The sequence below is a fragment of the Mesoplodon mirus genome (assembly GCF_964341445.2).
Source record: "Mesoplodon mirus genome assembly, chromosome: 9".
Lineage (NCBI taxonomy): Eukaryota > Metazoa > Chordata > Mammalia > Artiodactyla > Ziphiidae > Mesoplodon > Mesoplodon mirus.
In genome coordinates, this window is record NC_138985.1 from 15,125,298 (window position 1) to 15,148,022 (window position 22,725).

At 36.0% G+C, this 22,725-nt stretch overlaps 1 protein-coding gene across 1 annotated transcript in view; it reads left to right on the forward strand.

Moving 5' to 3' along the window:
* LOC309810735 (guanine nucleotide-binding protein G(t) subunit alpha-3-like) overlaps positions 1-22,725 on the forward strand; it is a gene marked incomplete at its 3' end in the record, with an annotated part of 59,339 nt that overhangs the window by 31,073 nt on the left and 5,541 nt on the right. The window contains 2 exon segments of the mRNA XM_082632965.1: positions 12,411-12,567; positions 16,993-17,121. Of these exon segments, the coding sequence (XP_082489091.1) occupies positions 12,411-12,567; positions 16,993-17,121 (286 nt within the window).

Genomic DNA, 22,725 nt, shown 5'->3' on the forward strand with positions numbered 1-22,725 from the left:
TCCTTTTCAAACTCTTCCAAAATATAGCAGAGGGAGGAACACTCCCAAACTCATTCTACAAGGCCACCATCACCCTGACACCAAAACCAGACAAGGATGTTGCAAAGGCAGAAAACTACAGGCCAATATCACTGATGAACATAGATGCAAAAATCCTCAACAAAATACTAGCAAACAGAATCCAACAGCACATTAAAAGGATCATACACCATGATCAAGTGGGGTTTATTCCAGGAATGCGAGGATTCTTCAGTATACACAAATCAATCAATGTGTTACACCATATTAACAAATTGAAGGAGTAAAACCATATGACCATCTCAATAGATGCAGAAAATTCGTTCGACAATATTAAACATCAATTTATGAAAAAAATCCTGCAGAAAGTAGGCATAGAGGGAACTTTCCTCAACGTAATAAAGGCCATATATTACAAACCCACAGCCAGCATCGTCCTCAATGGTGAAAAACTGAAACCATTTCCACTAAGATCAAGAACAAGACAAGGTTGCCCACTCTCACCGCTCTTATTCAACATAGTTTTGGAAGCTTTAGCCACAGCAATCAGAGAAGAAAAAGAAATAAAAGGAATCCAAATTGGAAAAGAATAAGTAAAGCTGTCATTGTTTGCAGATGACATGGTACTACACATAGAGAATCCTAAAGATGCTACCAGAAAACTACTAGAGTTAATCAATGAATTTGGTAAAGTAGCAGGATACAAAATTAATGCACAGAAATCTCTGGCATTCCTATACACTAACGATGAAAAATCTGAAAGAGAAATTAAGAAAACACTTCCATTTACCATTGCAATGAAAAGAATAAAATATCTAGGAATAAACCTGCCTAAGGAGACAGAAGACCTGTATGTAGCAAATTATAAGACACTGATGAAAGAAATTAAAGATGATACAAATAGATGGAGAGATATACCATGTTCTTGGATTGAAAGAATCAACATTGTGAAAATGACTCTACTACCCAAAGCAATCTACAGATACAACGCAATCCCTATCAAACTACCACTGGCGGGCCTCCCTGGTGGCGCAGTGGTTGAGAGTCCGCCTGCCGATGCAGGGGATGCGGGTTCGTGCCCCGGTCTGGGAGGATCCCATATGCCGCGGAGCAGCTGGGCCCGCGCATCCGGAGCCTGTGCTCCGCAACGGGGGAGGCCACAGCAGTGAGAGGCCCGCATACCGCAAAAAAAAAAAAAAAAACTACCACTGGCATTTTTCACAGAACTAGTTCAAAAAATTTCACAATTTGTATGGAAATACAAATAGCTGAATAGCCAAAGCAATCTTGAGAATGAACAATGGAGCTGGAGGAATCAGGCTCTCTGACTTCAGACTATACTACAAAGCTACAGTAATCAAGACAGTATGGTACTAACACAAAAACAGAAATAGAGATCAATGGAACAGGATAGAAAGCCCAGAGTTAAACCCATCCACATATGCTTACATTATATTTGATAAAGGAGGCAAGAATATACAGTGGAGAAAAGACAGCCTCTTCCATAAGTGGTGCCGGGAAAATGGGACAGGTACATGTAAAAGTATGAAATTAGAACAGTCCCTAACACCATACACAAAAATAAACTCAAAATGGATTAAAGACTTAAATGTAAGGCCAGACATTATCAAACTCTTAGAGGAAAACATAGGAAGAACACTCTTTGACATAAATCACAGTGAGATCCTTTTTGACCCACCTCCTAGAGAAATGGAAATAAAAACAAAAATAAACAAATGGGACCGAATGAAACTTAAAAGCTTTTGCACAGCAAAGAAAACTATAAACAAGACCAAAAGACAACCCTCAGAATGGGAGAAAATATTTGCAGATGAAGCAACTGACAAAAGATTATTCTCCAAAATTTACAAGCAGCTCATGCAGCTCAATAACAAAAAAACACACAACCCAATCCAAAAATGGGCAGAAGACCTAAATAGACATTTCTCCAAAGAAGATATACAGGTTGCCAACAAACTCATGAAAGAATGCTCAACATCATTAATCATTAGAGAAATGCAAATCAAAAGTACAATGAGATATCATCTCACACTGGTCAGAATGGCCATCATCAAAAAATCTAGAAACAATAAATGCTGGAGAGGGTGTGGAGAAAAGGGAACACTCTTGAACTGTTGGTGGGATGTAAATTGATACAGCCACTATGGAGAACAGTATGGAGGTTCCTTAAAAGACTAAAAATAGAATTACCATATGACCCAGCAATCCCACTACTGGGCATAAATCCTGAGAAAACCATAATTCAAAAAGAGTCATGTACCAAAATGTTCATTGCAGCTCTATTTACAAGAGCCAGGACATGGAAGCTACCTAAGTGTCCATCAACAGATGAATGGATAAAGAAGATGTGGCACATATATACAATGGAATATTACTCAGCCATAAAAAGAAATGAAACTGAGTGATTTGTAGCGAGGTGGATTGACCTAGAGTTTGTCATACAGAGTGAAGTAAGTCAGAAAGAGAAAAACAAATACCGTATGCTAACACATATATACGGAATCTAAGAAAAAAAAAGGTCATGAAGAACCTAGGGGTAAGATGGGAATAAATACACAGACCTACTAGAGAATGGACTTGAGGATATGGGGAGGGGGAAGCGTAAGCTGTTACAAAGTGAGAGAGTGGCATGGACATATATACACTACGAAACGTAAAATAGATAGCTAATGGGAAGCAGCCGCATAGTACAGGGAGATCAGCTCAGTGCTGTATGACCACCTAGATGGGTGGGTTAGGGAGGGTCGGACGAAGGGAGATGCAAGAGGGAAGAGATATGGGAACATATGTATATGTATAACTGATTCACTTTGTTATAAAGCAGAAACTAACACACCATTGTAAAGCAATTATACTCCAATAAAAATGTTAAAAAAAAAAAAAAAAACAGTGAGCACTAGCTCTCTTCTTCCACTTTCCATCTGTCGTTCAACCATTTCCATTGCTCTTGCCTCTGGCATGTCACAGAAATTGCCCTTATAAATGTCAGTTATAATTTCCTAATTGCCATTTTTTAGGAATTAATCATGAGTCCTTATTTTAATTCCACTTGACTTCATTGAGCTTTTCCCTCCTAAAACTTTACCCTGGCTTCTAGGATCACTCCCTTTCCCAGTTCACCTCCAAACTCTACTCTCCTCCCCGATTCTTTGACTACATCTTCACTGTTGGTGTCTCTACTGTATCAGATCCTCTTCTCTGCTTACTCTATGCCTCCATCACATGAAAATCGCTTAAGTCCACCGATTTTCACACTGTTCTTCAAGGGGACTGTACCAGAATATTTCTTCCAAACTCAGACACTTTGTCTGAACTAGGGAAGCAGATAATATCTACCTCTATATTCTGTGGATAGGTCTACATCAGAATAAACGACATTAAACTTATCTGTCCATCTGGGCTGTAGTCCCCTACAATGAATCACAGCAACAGCAGCCTCTAAAGAAATAAATCTAGGTGTAGTTATACTGACCCCTCACTCTCTCACCAAGTTATGCTACATCTACGTAAGGTATGTTTCCCAACATGTCACTTAACTCTACTGTCACTGCCTTAGTTCAAAACCTCAGCATTTCTGACCTGGATTAGTAACGGCATCTTGCTGTGTTGTTTCTACTTCCCCCTCTCTTCCTTCCACTGCATTATCCACACTGCCACCAACTGATCTCTGAAAAAATGATTGTATCTCCTTTATAAATTGAATGCTTCACCTATGCTATCAAGATGAAACTCCGAGATGTGGTAAATCAACAGTTCAGAATGCAGCTCTTGCCTATCTCTTCATCCTAACATCCCATAATTTCCCCCTTCCTACTTCCTGTTTCAGAAATGCAGGACTAAAACAGTTCTGTGGACTACCATGCTATGGGTGGCAATACAGCTTAGTGGCTAAGATCACAGGCTCTAAAAGCAAACTGTGTTTGTTGAACAGCTGTACTACACACTAACATTTTAAGTCAGGGATAGTGTCTTAATGTAGCTATGCCTATGTTTCTTACCTGTAAAATGTAGGTGATAATTTTACCTACTTTAAATTAAGGCTTATTGTAAGAAATAAGACATAGAAAGCACTTAAAACAATGTTTGGCACATACTGAAAGCTTGATGATTGTCAGCATCTATTTGGTCACACAGATCCTTCTGCCTAAAATGTTCTTTTTCCTTTTGACTCTGGAAATAACTATTTATCCTTGAAAAAATCAGCTGATCATCACTGCTGCCAGGCAGTCTCCCTGATCCCTTACAACCACTCCCAATAGAGTTGATCAATTTTCTAGTTCATCATACCACCTGCCAGGATTTTTGCTAAACATAATCACACTGTACAAAAACAGGATTTCATGCCCTATCTTCCTGTAATCTACTACTCTCCAATAGAACTTTCTGGGGTGACAAGAACGTTACACCTGTGCTCTCCATATGTGGCTAGTGTGATTGAGGAACTAAACTTTTAATTTTACTTAATTAACATGTCTGGTGGCTACTGTATGGGGCAATGGAGCACTAGTCTGTTTCTAGGGAGGAGGGACTTTTATAATTCATTCATTCTCTTCAGTGCATGAAATATGTTACTGAAAATGCCCAGTAAATGCTTTTTAATTTGAAGAGATCTAGGAATGAACTTCCAGGCAGAGAGCTGTCTCACATCAATTGCAGCCCTTAAAAAGCAATATTGCTTAAGTCCCACTACAGCTGGATTTTGTTAACTGTGCTTTTGTCAATTTGCTTGGTGAAAGATATTTCCTCATCCTATGAGAAGAGTATAGCAGTCAGAATCTGTTCCAGGAAGAAAACCTAAATGCCCCCAAGTTTATTTATAACTGCCATTTAAATTTAATAATTAAAGTAATATTCTAGTTTCAATTTTTGACAGAGAACTGGGATTTCTTTAACGAACTTATTCCTGATCTATCCATAAAGACATTTTACTGTTTTTTTTCTACAGCCTTTAATTGACTATTTTATTCACTTATTTAAGTTATTTAATTGCTTGCTACAGCAGGACAAACATGGCCATTTTTGAAGTAGAAATACAGCCATTATTGGCAATCAAATATTGAAAACAATAAATAATAGGTATACATACTGCCTTTACTCCTTTCACTAAGAAGAGTCCTTGTATTTGAAGGTTCTAATACCTTGGGAGGCATTTGTGTTGTTTTATCCCCCTATGCTGAAGCCTCTATGTGTATGGATGCAACACAAATCCTTAGTAATATGTCATTCAAATGATGCCTAATGAACACACAAGCACTTTTAAAAGCAACAAGAAAAAAATAAACAGAAAGGAACAAGAACATATTATGCAAAAAAGTGATTAGCATACACAAAGACCTTAACTTTCAATAGGTGTGTATTCCAAAACTAGTAGTAAAACTTTGATCTCTGATTGAATGAGTGCAAGGGAAAGAAGAGCTCAGCCAAATTAAATGTCTAGGCATTTCAACTTTAAGAACTCAGTGGCAGGTACACACCATGGAACAGTGACAATGGATTTAACAGAGGGTAATTACCGCCATTAAAGAGAATGCCTTTGTTACTGTTATAAATAGAAAGTAGGCACTCCTATTTTCCAGTGTGTCTTAAGTAATAGGACAAGACGTGAATGTTTTGCTAAATTACTTCATTTCCTCTAGACATCATGTTATAAACACTACAAAAAGTTTCAGAACTCTGTGTGTATCTTTGTCCTCAGAATACTGAAATCTTTCTCTTGAAAAGAAATAACCTTGCTAAGTAAAAAGCTAGTGACTGACCCTTAAGAGACAACCAGTATAATCCCCTTATTTAAAGATGTAAAAAAAAAAAAAAGAAGGGCCAGAGAGGATTAGCAAGTTGACCTGCATTAAATAGCCAGAGTTTAGGGGAAAACCCACTTCTCCTGGCTTCCATTATAGTGCTTTTCCCCTATACAAGGATTTTTGTAAAAATATTTTTAACAATTAGCATTATTTCTTTTATTTTCTTCCTTCTAAGCAATAATAGTTCCTCAGACAGGTTTGCCTTCTGCAATCCTTTGAGGATGATTTAGCAATGTTTGAATTTGCATGTGTAATATTCCATTTATTTGCATCACAACCTTGCCCACTGCTACTTAAATGTATTTTTTGTTTCATGCAGCCCAATGTTTGCAAATTAGTGATGCCAGTCGTCACTAAATACCTGAAATGTGTTGGTTAAGAGTCTTAATGATCTGGCATGCAGGTGGAGTGAAAACAGACTGTACATTGCTACCATTATGCTAACTACAAAATAGAAATAAATGTTATTTATTCAAACCCTACATTAAATGGTGTAAACAGAGTAACTTAAGCAGCACTAAGCAATTGACATAACTTCTTAGGAGTACTTATGTCCTCAAGTATCAAGCATCAGAGTTGTCAGGTACTATATAGCTCACATTTTGATTTCGATTAATGTAGATTATAGCAGTTTTAATCACATTCTTCAGTATTTGATTTTAAGATTAATACACTCTCTACCTGGCTTAAACTGTTTATTCAACAGATAATTGCTAAGTATTTTGCTTATGTGTGGCTTTCAGAGATCTGGTGTCCTATGGCTTTCAATTTAGCTTTCAATTTACTTATACAGTTTATATGTTTCGATTTATTTTATACAGTTTGTACATCATCACACAGATTGCCATTCAAAGAGAGAAAGTATCCTAACTGAAAATATACATGAGCTTTATTAGTCACTGGTTCGGTAAGTCTGGACAAGTTACTTAGGTTTCAGATTTTTCATCCACTCAGTGTTAGTGCTTTCATCATTAAATTACAATGACTATTACAGGAGGAAGCAAAACCATAAGAAACCCACATAAACACAAAGTATTGAAGAACGTAAGCCCCCAGTAAATATTAGGTATTTTTACTTTCCAATAATCGCATTGAATGTAGGCTCATTAACACTTATGTATGGAAGTCTACATATCCAATACCATTTGAAAAAGTTTTTTTTCATTACACTATTATTTATATGGCAGACATCTGACTGGACACTAGGAATATACTGAGGAATCAGCAGTAAATGAGATGGAAATAGTATTTGCCCTCTAGAGAAGAAAGATTGGTGTTGAATAAGTAATTACAAAGCATGAGCTATTTCAAAAGAGCAGCATAGCTAGATATGGAACTAAATCCTCCTCATGTGTAGAGAGAATTACTGAGAAAGGGAAGACTATCACTAATGAGGATGGGGCGGAACTAATAAATTTCCCTTTGGAAATGCTGAGTTTGTAATTCTGTGAGCCATCCACATATATGAACAGTTGAAAATGTGCATTTGAAGTTCAAAGGGGATATTTGGTTAGAGACTTAAGTCTCAGTGTTACTGCCATACCCTTACACTAAGGCATATAACTGACATTAAGGAAGGGGATGGGATGGAAGAGATCAAGTGCTTAGATTGAGAAGAGAAGGGCACTAAGGAGAATGGAGATGTAGGTAACAATGTTGAAAAACTCCAACGTTTTCCGGTCATTTGAGAGGAATAGGAAACTTTGGAGAAAATGATGGAACAGTAAGAGGAAAACCAGGAGAATATGGAATCATGGAATTTGAGTGAAGTGTTCCAAAGCAAGGTGATCTAAATTGAAAGGTCTTAAGAGGTCAAGAAGGTAGTATGTTTCAAAGAATCTAATGGATTTAATAATGTAGAGATTATGGGAGAGGATTCTGAAAAGTTGTGAATGCAGAATCCAAAGAAGTGTGTTCAGAAATGAGTAGATATGAGAACAGAGTTTAAAGAACTATCGCTAAGGAGTATGAGAGAGAGAGAGAATCTGTAGTTGAAGGGGAATACAGCTAAAGGGGGGTCATTCTTGTTTCTTTTGGTTTAATGTTTGATAAACTAATTTCATGAGTATATAACTTTTAAAGAGGGTAAAGTTGAAGAAACAAGAGGGGGAAATAATAAAGGCATTCACTCTCTCTGAATATTCCTATATTCTATTTTAGAGCATCTAAAGCAATCACTAGACCAACATAAAAGAATGCTGAAAATTAACACTTTAATTACACATTTTGGGTGTTGTGACCATCTTTGACATAGCACCCTATGAAGTGAATCCTATAATTTCAACTAAAGAACACTGATTCCTCAAGATGTTCTATGATAAAAGTTCTGTAATCAAATAAGTTTGGGATACATATGTACTATAACAACTTATTGGAAATTTACCAACATTATTTGTAAGCAAAGGCTCTGAAAATCCTATAGTTAAAACGTGGTATTCTGAACCTGACAGTTCTGCAAATTATTAGGCTATGATATCCTTTCCTTCCATTGATATATCAATATTTTTTTCCACAACCTTTTGAAATATGATTCTAGGGTTCAGAATGAGTTCCACAGGGTTCTAGGATCATCTGAGGTCCCTAATATTGATGAAGAAAGTCTGAGTAACTTGTTGAGGAAACATATATTTAACTTTCTATGCAACATAATTCTAGAACTATCCAACATTAAGAAAATGAGCTATTCTAGAACCACCATAATTCCCAAGCTTTTCCAAATACATGATAGGGAAAAAAAATTTCTTTAGGATGCCACTCATACCCACTGTGAATTATTTGAAACTTTTGGAAAATTATTACACATCCCTTAAAATTTCTCTAGAACATGAGGTCTGAGCTAATTAGTATATTCATTTTATTGATTCATCCATTCAACAATATTTCAGGGACATGTACTATGTGTTAGGTTCTGTTCTTGGTTTTAAGGATACAGAAATGAACAAAACAATAAAATCTCTGCCTTCATATGCTTATAGTCTAATATAAAAGATATAAAGAACTGTGTACTATATAGGTAGCAATAAGTGCTATGAAGAAAAATCAAGGAGGTTAAGGGGCTAGAAAGTGATGGAAGAATGAAAAAAAGGGTGGTAGGGAAGGCATTCTCGAGGAGGTGGTATTTGGGAAGAGATGAAGATTTGGGAAGATTTCAATGAAGTAGGAAGTGAGCCACAGGAAACACATGAAGAGATCAGCCATTCTCAAAAGCTCTGAAATGGGGGCTTGGAGAGTTCAAGGAATAGTAAGGAGTCCAGTGTGTCTTGAGGAAAGAGGGACAAAAGTGCAGGGGTAGGGGGGAGGCAGGAAATAAAATTAGAAAGGAAGACGTGGCTAAAACTGTAGAGCCTTGTGAGCCACAGTAAGGAATTGGAAATTTTATTGGAGTTTGATGGGAAATTACTCGAGTTTTTCTTTTTTTTTTTTAATCTGGAAGACAATAGGTAGGAGTTTGATGTTCAATCAATTTGGCTGTTATATAGAAGACTGTTCATAATAGCTGCTAATTTTGGTGTGATGTATTTCAAAAATTCAAATTTCATTGGTGGGCCCAATCCCTTAAACAATATCAATTTGGACTCTTTAATTATCATCAACCCTTTGATAACTGTAGAAGAACTTCAAGAATTGAATTGCAGTATGTCTAATACGATATTATTTATGGTTAAAAAAAATATGTTGCCAGTTTTCTCAACTCAGGCTGCACATTTGATACACCTGGGAGATTTTTAAAACTACCTTTGCAGACCGTGACACCTAGAGATTCAGACTGATTTTGTTTGGGTTGGGGTCCTGGTATCGATATATTTTTTAAAAGTACCCCACACGTTTACAATGTGCAGCCTGGTTTGAAAATCACCACCATCAACTTTACCTCTGCATGCAGTACACTAAAATATAAAAGGTCTTGAAAGACAAAACCAAACTGATAGGATGGCTTGCCCTTGGGGAAGCTAATAATAAATGATGATCAAAGAGGACTTCATGGGCTTCCCTGATGGCGCAGTGGTTGAGAGTCCACCTGCCAATGCAGGGGACACAGGTTCGTGCCCCGGTCCAGGAAGATCCCACATGCCGCGGAGCGGCTGGGCCCGTGAGCCATGGCCGCTGAGCCTGTGCGTCCGGAGCCTGTGCTCCGCAACGGGAGAGGCCACAACAGTGAGAGGCCCGTGTACCGCAAAAAAAAAAAAAAAAAAAAAAAGAGGACTTCATGACATTTAAATGCTCAAGGTGAGACTATATTCTTGATACCTCTACAAATAGAGTATATGTAAATTTAAAATGGTAACTATTTAAAAGAATGAAAGAGTATATAATGGCTTGTTTTGTAAAGCTTACAAGGCATGTGATTTTTTTCCCTTTAGGGACAACACTCTTTGAGCAGCTGTTGCACTGCATCATTTGTCCTAAATGGCACTTTAGTGTGGAAGGAAGCAAATAGGATGATGCCAGCAAAGTGATCGGATCATATTTCACTAATTTGTATTTCCTATCACATCAAACTAATCGGGAAGAAGGATTTTAAAGTTCACCTTTTGTTGATGCAATAAAATAGGATCAAAACCCTTGATTTGGGCCAGTTAAAGTTTGTTGCCTAGTGGTCATCTGATCAGTTTGGTTTGGCAATAAAATGCGATTGTAAAGAAAGATGAAATAAGGTTTTTAGTCTCAACAGAGCCTCTCTTTAACAATGAGAGTTATACCCTTGGTTCTTCATGCAAAGAGCAGATTTTTAGTAAAATGGTGACAGAAGCCTGTCATAGATTTCAAATAATAATAAATTGAATTATATCAGAAAGTCATCAGGTTCTTATTGGACATACTTCACTGGTATCCACCTGATTTTGCAGAAAATACGTTTGGGTTTGACTCTTCAATGCTTATTGTCTTCATTGATTTGGCAAATTTACCTCTAAGTTTTAGATTCATCATTTGTAAGACAGAGAAAATACTGTGTCTATGTGACTACTGTTGTTAGGACTATGTAAAATATTACAAGTGCTAAATGTCATGTGAGTTGTTATAATAATACACACTCAAAAGAGTTTGAGCAAGAAAGAGAATGAGATTTGGAGTCTGACAACCAAGATTTGAGCCCAGATTTCTTCATTTGCTTGGTCTAGCATCATGGTCAATAACTGAATTAGTCTGAAATCCACATTCTTTGTTTTGTTTGTTTGTTTCTTGTGGTACGCGGGCCTCTCACTGTTGTGGCCTCTCCCGTTGCGGAGCACAGGCTCCAGACGCGCAGGCTCAGCGGCCATGGCTCACGGGCCCAGCCGCTCCACAGCATGTGGGATCTTCCCGGACCGGGGCACGAACCCGTGTCCCCTGCATCGGCAAGAGGACTCTCAACCACTGCGCCACCAGGGAAGCCCTGAAATCCACATTGTTAATCAAAAATTTTTTGTCATAAACCAGTTGTTGAGTATTAGTTTAAGTAAACTGTGGACTACATTATTGACTCAAACTTTTATTTCCTTCTGCTCTTGTCACTTCCAAATATCCCATCAGGAGTAACACAATGCTTGCTTTTTCTTTTCTCCTTTTCCTCTTTTTACTTTACTTCCTTCCCATCTCTTTTCCTAATGAAGTCTCAACTCTGCCCTATCGATTTGCCCCAAAGGCACGTAAGTGACAACACCTACAAGGATGTTCAAAAACTGGGTGGATCAAAATGTTTACCATTGCTGGGTTTCCCTGGTGGCACAGTGGTTGAGAATCCACCTGCCAATGCAGGTGCAGGGGACACAGCTTGGAGCCCTGGTCTGGGAAGATCCCACATGTCACAGAGCAACTAAGCCCATGCACCACAACTTCTGAGCCCGTGTGCTGCAACTACTGAAGACTGCTCGCCTAGAGGCTGTGCTCTGCAACAGAAGAAGCCACCGCAATGAGAAGCCCACGCACCGCAACGAAGAGTAGCCCCCACTCGCTGAAACTAGAGAAAGCCCGCTTGCAGCAACGAAGATGCAACGCAGCCAAAAATAAAAATAATTAATTAAATAAAAAAGTTTACCATTGCTAACTTTTATGATTACGAAGAGGTATGTGATGGCAAATAATACTGTGTATCAATACATTTTTAAACTATAATTTTAGGGTACTTAGTTTTAATTTCCTTTTTTACTCTAATTCTTACTTGGTATTTTTGTTTCCTGGAAAATATATGGCCATAATCAAAGGAAGACAATGTGTCTGACTAGATCAGGTTCATTATCCTTTGACACTAGCATTTTGGTTGTCTAGAAGCTCAGTGGACTCACACTAAAATACTGTTATCCCTTTTTACATCACATTTAGAAGTCAGTGATATATACCAAAATATCCTAATTTCTCCATGTAACAGTTCACAGTTTTTGCAATGAAAAACTTTTCTGGACATGAGCCAATCATTATAAGGAACTTGAGTTCTAATGTGTTAACCTAAAAATATAGTGACTAGATGCTCAATGAAATTATTACTGAATGAAATAAGAATCACCAAATTGAAATGCTCTATTGGAAAAAAAAGAATATGTGGTCCCAAATAACAACGTATTTTTATCCTTCTCACAAAAACAATGCTATAAGAAGACCAAAGACAACTTTATGCAATAACAAATACCTTGGAAGATGGCAGCATGATGCCTGAATTGGCTGAGGTAATAAAACGACTGTGGAGAGATCCAGGAATTCAGGCCTGCTTTGAAAGGGCATCTGAATATCAGCTCAAAGACTCAGCAGCTTAGTAAGTGAATGCATTTTGACAGGAACTGTAGCTGAAATATTTACATTTAAGAATTGTAACTCTGTATGCTCTACATTTGTAATCACAAATGATGAAAGTAAATGGCTTTACATTTTATCATACTAAAAAGCAAGTGAAGAGAAAGAAAAAAAAGATCAAGATGCTGTAAATAAGATGCAAAAAAACATAACCACAGGAGCATTTTAAATAACTAATTTTGAACCTATATGTCTGAGAAGATATATATGTTGTAAATATTTTCTCCCAATTAAAAAGATTTAATCCTTACACACTAAGTTCAACATGAACACAGACTGGTAACATGCACACTGAGGTCTTGGGCTATTCACTTCATCTCTATTCAAGTTACCAAAATCATCTTCTAAAATAACCTCATTAATGATACATGCTTTGGCTCCATTGGTTTGATGGGCATGATATAGCATTTTAGAAGAAAGTTATGTATTGATCTGAAAAACATTTGTATATTGTGGGATTCTTTTTGAGTCTCAAGCAAGAGTACATAATTTTCACAACTAACATCAACCAGTTAGCAATGTTTAGCCATAAGGAAATTAGGATGTTGTAACAATGTTTATAATTTCATTATCAAAATGATTTTAAATTTCCATTTTAGTAAGTGGTCCTTGACCTATCCCATGGTTAAATGCTTATAAGCATGTGTGCACATGCGTGTAAATATAATGTAAATACTTATTCTATATTGCTGTCCATGCATATGAATGTGTAAAAGGGTATAAACAGCAGTTCTTCTGAGGCTCCCAACAGAACATGCTAGCAGTACTTTAAAAAACAGCTAAGTAAAAGTTAAACAAATGAAAGATTATTTGAGGACAGAACAGTAAGACTTGCATGATGCTTCAGATTTTTAAGCATAATGAGTAGGAGGATTATGGAGAGAAAACAAACCATACAAATTCTAGGAAAACATAACAACAGTCTTCTGTGATTGCTCATTCGTTTTCATTTTAAATTCCAAAATCCAATGGACATATTGCCCTTGGAGGAAAGTCCTGCTCTTATCTCTCTGATGACCTAGAGAATGGATATCATCCTGTGATTACATCAACAATGTTTTAATACTACGCTATAGTATAAACATTGCTTTTTCAGCCGCATAGCACAGGGAGATCAGCTCGGTGCTTTGTGACCGCCTGGAGGGGTGGGATAGGGAGGGTGGGAGGGAGGGAGACACAAGAGGGAAGAGATATGGGGATATATGTATATGTATAACTGATTCACTTTGTTACAAAGCAGAAACTAACACACCACTGTAAAGCAATTATACTCCAATAAAGATGTAAAAAAAAAAAAACATTGCTTTTTGATATGAATCATTGATAAAGGCAGTCACAATCAGAAACTGAATTATGGAATATTCTCATAAAATGTTGCTTAGCAATGTTCTGGGGAGAGAAGAGAAGGATAGTTCAATACTCGTAATGCATACATTTAGTTTCAGATACACATTACTGGTTAAACGTTTTCCCTTAAAATAATGTAACTTGTATTTGCAATTATATTATCATTATGTTTACCAAATTCTTTGCTCTTTGATAACAAAAAAATTTTACAGATTGTATACCCCAAATGGGCAAATAGAATGACATTTTATTGTTTTTCCTAGACTTTCTAACCTTTAATTTTAGCTTTTTTCTTTGTTTTGACACATAAAATATATTTTATACTGGGACTATCACATTTCAGATTCATATTAAAAGCATTTGTCTGTTCTTCAAGTTTAACAAAGGTACACAATATCTATTTGCATCCATTTTTGTGAACCTCGCCAATAATGTAATGATTTTTAACCACCCACATCAATTTGCAAAGAGCCGTAGAATAACGACAGGAAAAAGAAAGTTTTCATTTAAAATTTAAAAATTTAAATGTTAACTTTCTTTTCCCTTAGGGATTCTTAAAGGGAAGATTAAGCAAAAGCTTGCTAAGAAAAATAGTTGAATGGCCTTTGCTTTCTTCCAAAAATTAACAGCCGATTTTTTTCTTTCAAATACTTAATTACATTCACGTTTTAAAACTAAATACACTATCAGATTGATAACACATCTATTTTATTTCATATGCATTATATAGGGCAGGGGTCTTTCTTTTCCTTCTCCTCTCTTCCTCTCTACCTCCCCTCCTTCTTTTCCTTTCCTTCCTTCCTTCTATTTATTCATCCACCCGTCCATCCATCCATTTTTTTGTGTGAAAGTGAGATATCTGTTATTCTCTCAAACCTAGCAACCCTTTAAGTTGAGGCCAGCAAAGAGGTGAGTCCTAATCAGATAATGTTGTTTGTTGGCAACATAACACCTCTCCCCTAATCAGTACTAGCAAACTGAAAGAAAAGGGTCATGACAGTGGGAAAAATTTTAACTAATACTTCATGGTTTGCTGATTGGACTGTCCAGTGTGTGACTTAAACTCCAGGTTTTAAGATTCAACATGGACTTTACTAGGAGAATACTATTTTTATATGATTAGAAAAAGAATCAGATATTTTTTAAGTGATTTGAGCTATATGTATTCAGGGCCTCTGGTTTAAGTTTTAGACCACAGGCTTGAGCACCCAAATTCTATATTTATTTATTAAAATGAACATCTTAAATGCAAATTTGTCACTCTGCTACTGCTTCTGCTTTGCTTGAGATCACTTATGCATGCAAATAAAAGTACATTAAAATGTGTCCTTACCAAAGCATTCATTTAGCTATCATTAAAATGAATTTAATCTCTATCATGGCAGGTATGTTTTTGTTTGGTTCGGTTTGGTTTGGTTTTTGCTCCTGCATGAGCTGACCAGTAGTGTACTACCACATATGCAGCCTGAGTTAACAGGAAATTCACCAAGGACCTGCCTTCAAAAATCAAAAATACATAAACTAGAACATTTTTCCAATACTTTCTTCTGATATTTCTATCTTGATTTGTCTTTTTTAATAAAATTAAACTTTATTAGAATAAAACATGGTGATAAATTTTCACATTATACATATATGTGTTTCTGAGTGTGATTGTCTATTGGTCCTTGGCCAAAATCCCTTTGAGGCACTTGGCAGTTCTTAGTTTATTTCAGCTTAAAATCAGAAAGTTCCTCCAAGAATAAATTATCTATATTGCTGTTGAATTTATTAAAAAAATAAAATAAAATAGCATTGGCTTTCAAGGCATTGTGTTAGGCGCTAACCCATAACAGCTCTTTAGCTTATTCCCTGAAAACTTCAACTGTTGAGTAATAACTAATATTCAGTTAGATTATACCTCTCAAATTCTGTCTAGATGGATACATGCCCATCATGATCTTTCTATTTAGGTTATATGTATAAACTTGGTTCAGTATAATAGGCAATTTTGTCATAAAAACCTTACCAGGCTATTACTATCTCTATTTAACAATTTTATAGAAATAGCCATATTGCTAAGCTCCTAAAGCCTTAATATCAAAAGTGTATAATAAGTGATTTTCAACTGTTTTTAAAGCAGTGATACAGTTTGTTTTAGTCCAAAGACATGATCTGGTTTGAAGGATGAAGCTAAGAACAGTTTGTTTCCTCTAATCGAACAGACTCTTCTAGAGCACACAGCTTAATCAGATTCACTCCTGCCTCTCACCACCTGTGAGAGATCCTATGGGCAGCAGAAGGACAGTATTTCTCCTGGTAACAGTAGGGTTTTTAAATATGGCCTCCGGTGAAGAGTGAAGGACAGACTGAGGCACTGATGGAAGCGAAGAGGAGGTTGGAGAGGATACAGTGTGGAAATTCAGCTTTCTATCCCCAGGAGTGTGATTCGGGAGTGGGTCAGCAATTTCATGAACTAGTTCCAGCATGAACCAGCAAGAAAGTCAAAAGTTTCTTCTGTTACTGAGCTAACCAGATATAGTCATGGTTCTTAATGAAAACGATTCCGATTCTTAAACTAAACAATCCAGGAGAAACAACACAACCACTATCAAATTATGATATTAAAACCAGTCTCTCTCTTAAACTTTGAAGTGCCTACATACAAACAACAGCCTTTTGAGACTAGTCTAGTGACCATCATTACAAGGTAGCATTTTTGGGGAAGATCTAAGTCCTATAAGGAGAGCTTTCTTCTCAAATGTCTATTCAGATGCCAGTGAATCCATCACATCATCCTTATCAAATACAAGCTAAGGCAGCATTCATCCAGTTGCCTTTAAAAAAAGGTCCCACAGGTCAGCTGTGTGTCACACTCAGTGCTCTGTAACATCCCAGCCGCCATGTTCTTGTAATTCTGGGAGCAGAGTGTGAAAAGCACCAGTGTGGAGTTTAATAATTTTAATGGACTCTAAAGTAAACATTCATTTGTACTCAATACTGATATCTTCTAGTACAAAGTTAAAATTATATATGCTATTTTGTTTGTTTTTCTTATTAGCTACCTGAACGATCTGGACAGAATAGCAGCTCCTGGCTACGTCCCAAATGAGCAAGATGTTCTACATTCTCGAGTGAAAACAACTAGAATCACTGAAACTCAATTCTCCTTTAAAGACTTGCATTTCAGGTATGATCCAATGTCTTTTTGAACTCTCAACAGAAATATGCATCAGACACAATATTTCTTCATGGAGAAGAGCTCTAACCCATGGTCAAGTGCAGTGAGTCCTTGGGCATGCTCACTAGGCCTCAGGTACTTTCAGTACCACTGTCTTTCATTGCCCTCCTGTAGCTCTACATGCCAACCCTCATGCTGAGCCTCATCCTTTCCCTCCAGTAAAAATGCCTCTGTCTTGAGTAGGTGGGAGCTAGATTTTATTTTCCTCATAGTTGAAACTGATATCCTACGTTAAAAAAAAAAAAGGAAATATATTTAAATAACATTTAAACAACAGGTGCCAGGGATCATATTTCCTGTGCCTTCCTACTCTCTCATTTGTTTGAAATATTCTTAATTTGTTTTCTTAGTTTAAAAAAAATGAAAATAATTGAGAATTATTTGAATGTGACGCTATTTACTGGAAAACAAGGCCTATTTAATAAGCATGGTTTGTGTATAAAAATGAGTCCATTATTTTCATTGCTGTTGCATTATCAAGACACTCCTAGAAATGCTATTGTAAAATTACTCATTGACTATACTGAGAAAGAGAAATCCATACCATAGTGTTAGAAAATGTCCCTTGACACTTAAGTACTTCTCCCTATGATTGCGGATGAGGTGGAGTATTCAACATTAAAACCATGTCCTAGATGTCCCCCTTGGTAATGAAAAAACGTCAGTAAAAACATGGTTCAGTCATTCATGTATGCAATAATGGGAATATTTTTAAAAAGTATAAAAAATGAAAAAAAAAGTGACATGACTTGTATCCATTTATGAGGAAAATTTGTATCAGTGGGATCAAAGTTTAATATTTTTTAAGTATTAAAACTACTGACACATAATATCTCATTAGAATAGTTATTACATGGATGGCCAGGATACTTTCAAGTTAATATGGAAGAAAGCCCTTCAAAATTTACCCCGTATTTTCAGGCCCACAAATAGTTAATTTTCTGAAAGATGAACCAATGATCAAACCAGGATAAAGGAACTGCAAAGACTGGGACGGACATCTCTCTTGGCAAATGTAAGCTGTTTGTCTTCGGGCTTGTCATCACTGTGGTATAGTTCCTCTTTAGCAACTACTTTCTCCAGACTCCTGATCTTTGGTCCAGTTTTCAGAGTTTTCCTTTGAGAACCCAAGTCCAATTCCTCCTCTCTGCCCCTCCTAAGCCTGTCCATGCATTTGTGGCACACTCACTTTTCTCTCTTACTCTCCTTTCTCCTCTCCAAATTTCTCACTGAAACACAGACTAGAAGCTGAGTGTAGGCCTTGGGGCTAATCCTACCAAGGTCCCAATCCCAGGTTCTCCATTAATTAGCAGCAGTTTTTGAGGAATAAAGCTGCTTTTTCTTTACTTGCCTCATGAGGTTGTTGTGAAGATTATTTGAAATGAAGTACCAGCACAGAGTTATAACTTGGTGTTCGCTTACCTTACATAAGCAAATGGAATTTTCTGGATCCTAGACTGTCTGGATCATAATAAGCCAATTTTAACACTTAATGCCGCACATTGAACACCCAGAATGACCCAATCCTGGTCATTCTCTACAACATCAACCAATTTAGTATTTTGTCAGAAATAGTCACTAGCATGAATTATCTTTTTAATATATCTGTTCCTTGAACATTCCAAGCCTTAGAGTCTTCACACTTACTGTTCTCCTTGCCTAAAATGCTCTGACCCTGGATCGAGAAATGGAGGCTAAAACAAAGTAAAAGGTTTCCCCAAGATCATACACAGAAGTGCTAGAAATGTGATTAAAATGCATATCTTCCTAACTTCAAATATCACACTTCTTACACTGCTTATCACTGATGGGCTATAAGGTAAATTGGGCTGGAAACTATTCTTTTCCTGTACAGTAAGTGCTTCCTCCAGTGTTGTTGGTCATTCACAATTCCCTTCAAAGAGAAGAGGGAAGGGGGAATAAAATGACAGTCTATTGGGGAGGTGTATCTTTCAGTTGTCAGGGCTCTGTGGTACTTCACCAGTTGTGTTTCTAAAATGAGGCTAGATGCGACAATTGCCAATGAACACACAAAACCTCAGAAAATCACGTTCATTTCCTGAAACATCAAGTTCACTCAGTACCAAGTAGTATCATATTCACACATTTTTTAAAATAATTTTTGAATATTATACAGCATTTGCATTAGGATGCTAGACTTCCATTGGTGTATCATCATTTTTCTGTCCTTTTATAATTCTTTGGTTGATTTTGTAAACCATTTTAAGTTGTATAAGTGATCTATTCTACTTTCATATATCACCGGCCCTTATGAAGGAATGTGAAAGGGCTTGCTAATTCTCTATTACAGTATTGATGCTAAAATGTAAGATGCTTGTGAATTGGATTGTGAAGCTCAGTTAAGACTTATTTTGACATAACATTTTCTATACTATGCAACTATTACCTCTTTCGCACCCACTAAAACAGGTTTTGAGCTCTTTTGTTTTCTTAATAGGTTTTGCTTTCTCTCTGGCTTAAGAGGGTGTGTTATTAAAGGCACTGCCTATGAGGAAGAGAATGTGGAGAATTTCTCTAAAAACAAATATTTAAACAATAAAATTTTGAAAATACTTAAATTTTACTATGAAACATAAAAAACACAGCTATACATACTTTTAAGCAACTATTTTAATCATTTAAACACATTTTTAAATTTAGTCACAGCAATTGAGATATATTAATCCCTTAATAAATTCTCACAGCTAAATCACTTTTTTTCAAGTGCTAAATAAGATTATCCTAAAGCACATAGGCTTTTGCAGTGTAACATTTCATAGTATTTCAAAATAGGAATTGTAAAAAAAAATAAGGTACCTTCCAACTTCGTTTCAGTAAGTGCCCAGGTACTCACATTAGCATTGATTTGTATTCACATAGCATAAATCATCCTAAGACTATTTAAAACTAAAGACTTAATTTACATATTAAATTCAAGAACTGTAGAATTTTAAACAGGAATATCAAAATGAAAAAATTTTCTCTATCAAAGTACTGTATCATCCTCATGTATCACCTAATTTAATGCAAATTTCCTTAGAGCTCTTATCAAACCAGAACTCCAACTGTCAAACTGGTAAAATTCATTCTCTTTACAGAAGTTACTAAGTAAACAGAAAATGCAATGCAAATGTGAGCCCTTTTATTGCTAAAAAATAATTCCGCAGGGCAAAGAACTTACATATTTACAAGGATTTATCAGTTATAGAGAAGTCCTTTCTTCCTAATTGCTTTATGATTAAAAAATAGAACTGAAAGGACATAAAACTATATGGAAGCTAGGGAAAAGAGGTCAGCAACCATTACAACATAGAGCTTTAGATTTTGTACCTGTTACATAACTATTTGCAACAGTGTTTAGTGGATCCATGATATGAAATAAATTATAATTGTTCTGAATTTAAAGTTGAATCATGTGCACTATGTTCATTTCTGTGGGAGTATGAGACAGCTTAGCAGTGAGTCTGGTTGTCTACCCAGCAGCTATATCCCAACTTAGCTTTGTTAGTTTTGTTATTCTCTATTAGATCTCACAGAGCAGTAACTCATGTATAACTATACCTTTGTTTCAGGTATGTTCATGGTTAATGTTACCAAAATTATAAGCTATATAAGATGATGTCTAATTTATTCTCATGATAGAATTTACTTTAATGACTTAAAAAATTATATTATTCAATAATCAGAGAATTATCTAGTGGGCATTTTAAGTTACACACACACATTTAGTAGGAAATATATGATGGTATTAACAATTATGGGAGTCTAGAGACCCAGCTTCCCTTGTGGTTGTAAATCCTTTTGATTCTGTTTTTAATAACAAGCAGTTAAGGGATTTAGAATGACCTCTGTGCATATACGTTTTATCTGCAAGCATCTGCCCTAATCTATTTTCAGAACTGGGTACCAGGGAAAGACTTGGTTAAGCCATTTTGCTGTGGCTGTGTAGTGGTGACACAGATCTACCTGTTGGCCCTGACATATGTAGCCACCTTAGGATTTTATACCTAGACTTATTGTGCTGATCAATTTATAATGCATATAAATGTCGAATCACTGAGCTGTACACCTGAAATAATAAAATTTTATATGTCAACTATACTTCAATAAAAAATAAAAAGTTATACCATTTCTGATATAGTCAAATATGTTGAATAAATCCCATTCAACAGAATAGTTTAAAATAAATTTCTACTCAGATTAGATCCTATTTTTCTGTGGTCAAATATATAAATGATGTCAGAAATTGTTATTTTTCCAAGAGAGTCACATGCTTATAGGATGAGCAAAGACATCTCACAAATAAATTAGCTGCAGTAACATTATTAATTTTTAGCTATCCTAGACTATTCAATGAGTTTGCAAACACTATAAAGGGCATATTATTCCATAATAGTCTATTCTGATATGAAATGTAAATAATCTTGTGTGGCCAAATATTTAACCAACTGTTTAACATAACCTAATAAAACTCAATAACTTTCCCAACTGTTTAAAATGGACTATAAAACTCAACTGTTTAGTCAACTGTTTAATATAAAGCCATAAAACTCTGATGGCTTGCAATATATTAATATCATGGGCAGTTTAACAAATAATTGATGTTCACTTGTCGCTTAAAAGCCTAGCCTGTGAATTTTTAGTTACGTCGTACATTTCAGGCATTTAAATCCATTTTCTTTACTATTTAAGAATCCTTACTTAAATATCAGACTTAAGGAAACATGTATTACATACATACATACATACATAAGTAAACAAATAAATAAAACCTTTCCAAAATGAGAATTCCAAGTTCCATTTAAAGTCTCTAAAGCTCTAGTTATCTTAACTGTCCAGGGAATTAAGGTTATTCAAGCTATATCACATATCCATTCACCTCATTAATTATCCCAGTAGATTTGACCAATCCAGATATTCAGTTAGCAAGTATACAGGTTTTCCTCTGATTTCTATTACTGTTTTTCTCAGAATAGTTATGATGGAGTGTATATTTACATTTCTTCCATGCTCCACTTTGGGCATCTCCACATTTTTTCAGTGGTTATAATGCCTTACACCTCTAAAATCAGCCCCAAATGAAAATTTAGATGAAGAGCTATACATGAAAAGAGAAGTGTAAAGAACAAATTACTACAACAGCAGCAAGACAAAAATGTACCCTTTCTTAGAGCTAACGTAATATCCAGGAGAATCAATATAAAAGCAAAACTCCAGCCACTGGTCTGATTTGGTAATGAGCATTTCAGTTCAATAATAGCAGATGACACTTAGAGAAACGGTCAGTGCTCCCTGGACCTAGAATATGAGAGGATTATTAGCATGCAATCTAAGGTAGACTTTCAGAAGCCATTTTACCAACATGAATAAAACCCGAAGACTGAGTAATCTTTGTCCTCCCTTCCTTGGGAGAGAGCTAAGCATATTTAAACATGTTTATTAGAGGCTGTAAGATGTGTTGAGAGAACAGTGGGCTAAAGGTCATATTACATAACTTATACCCCTTACCAACTGTGTATATTTGACTGAAGAGGAGAATAGCTATCTCTTACA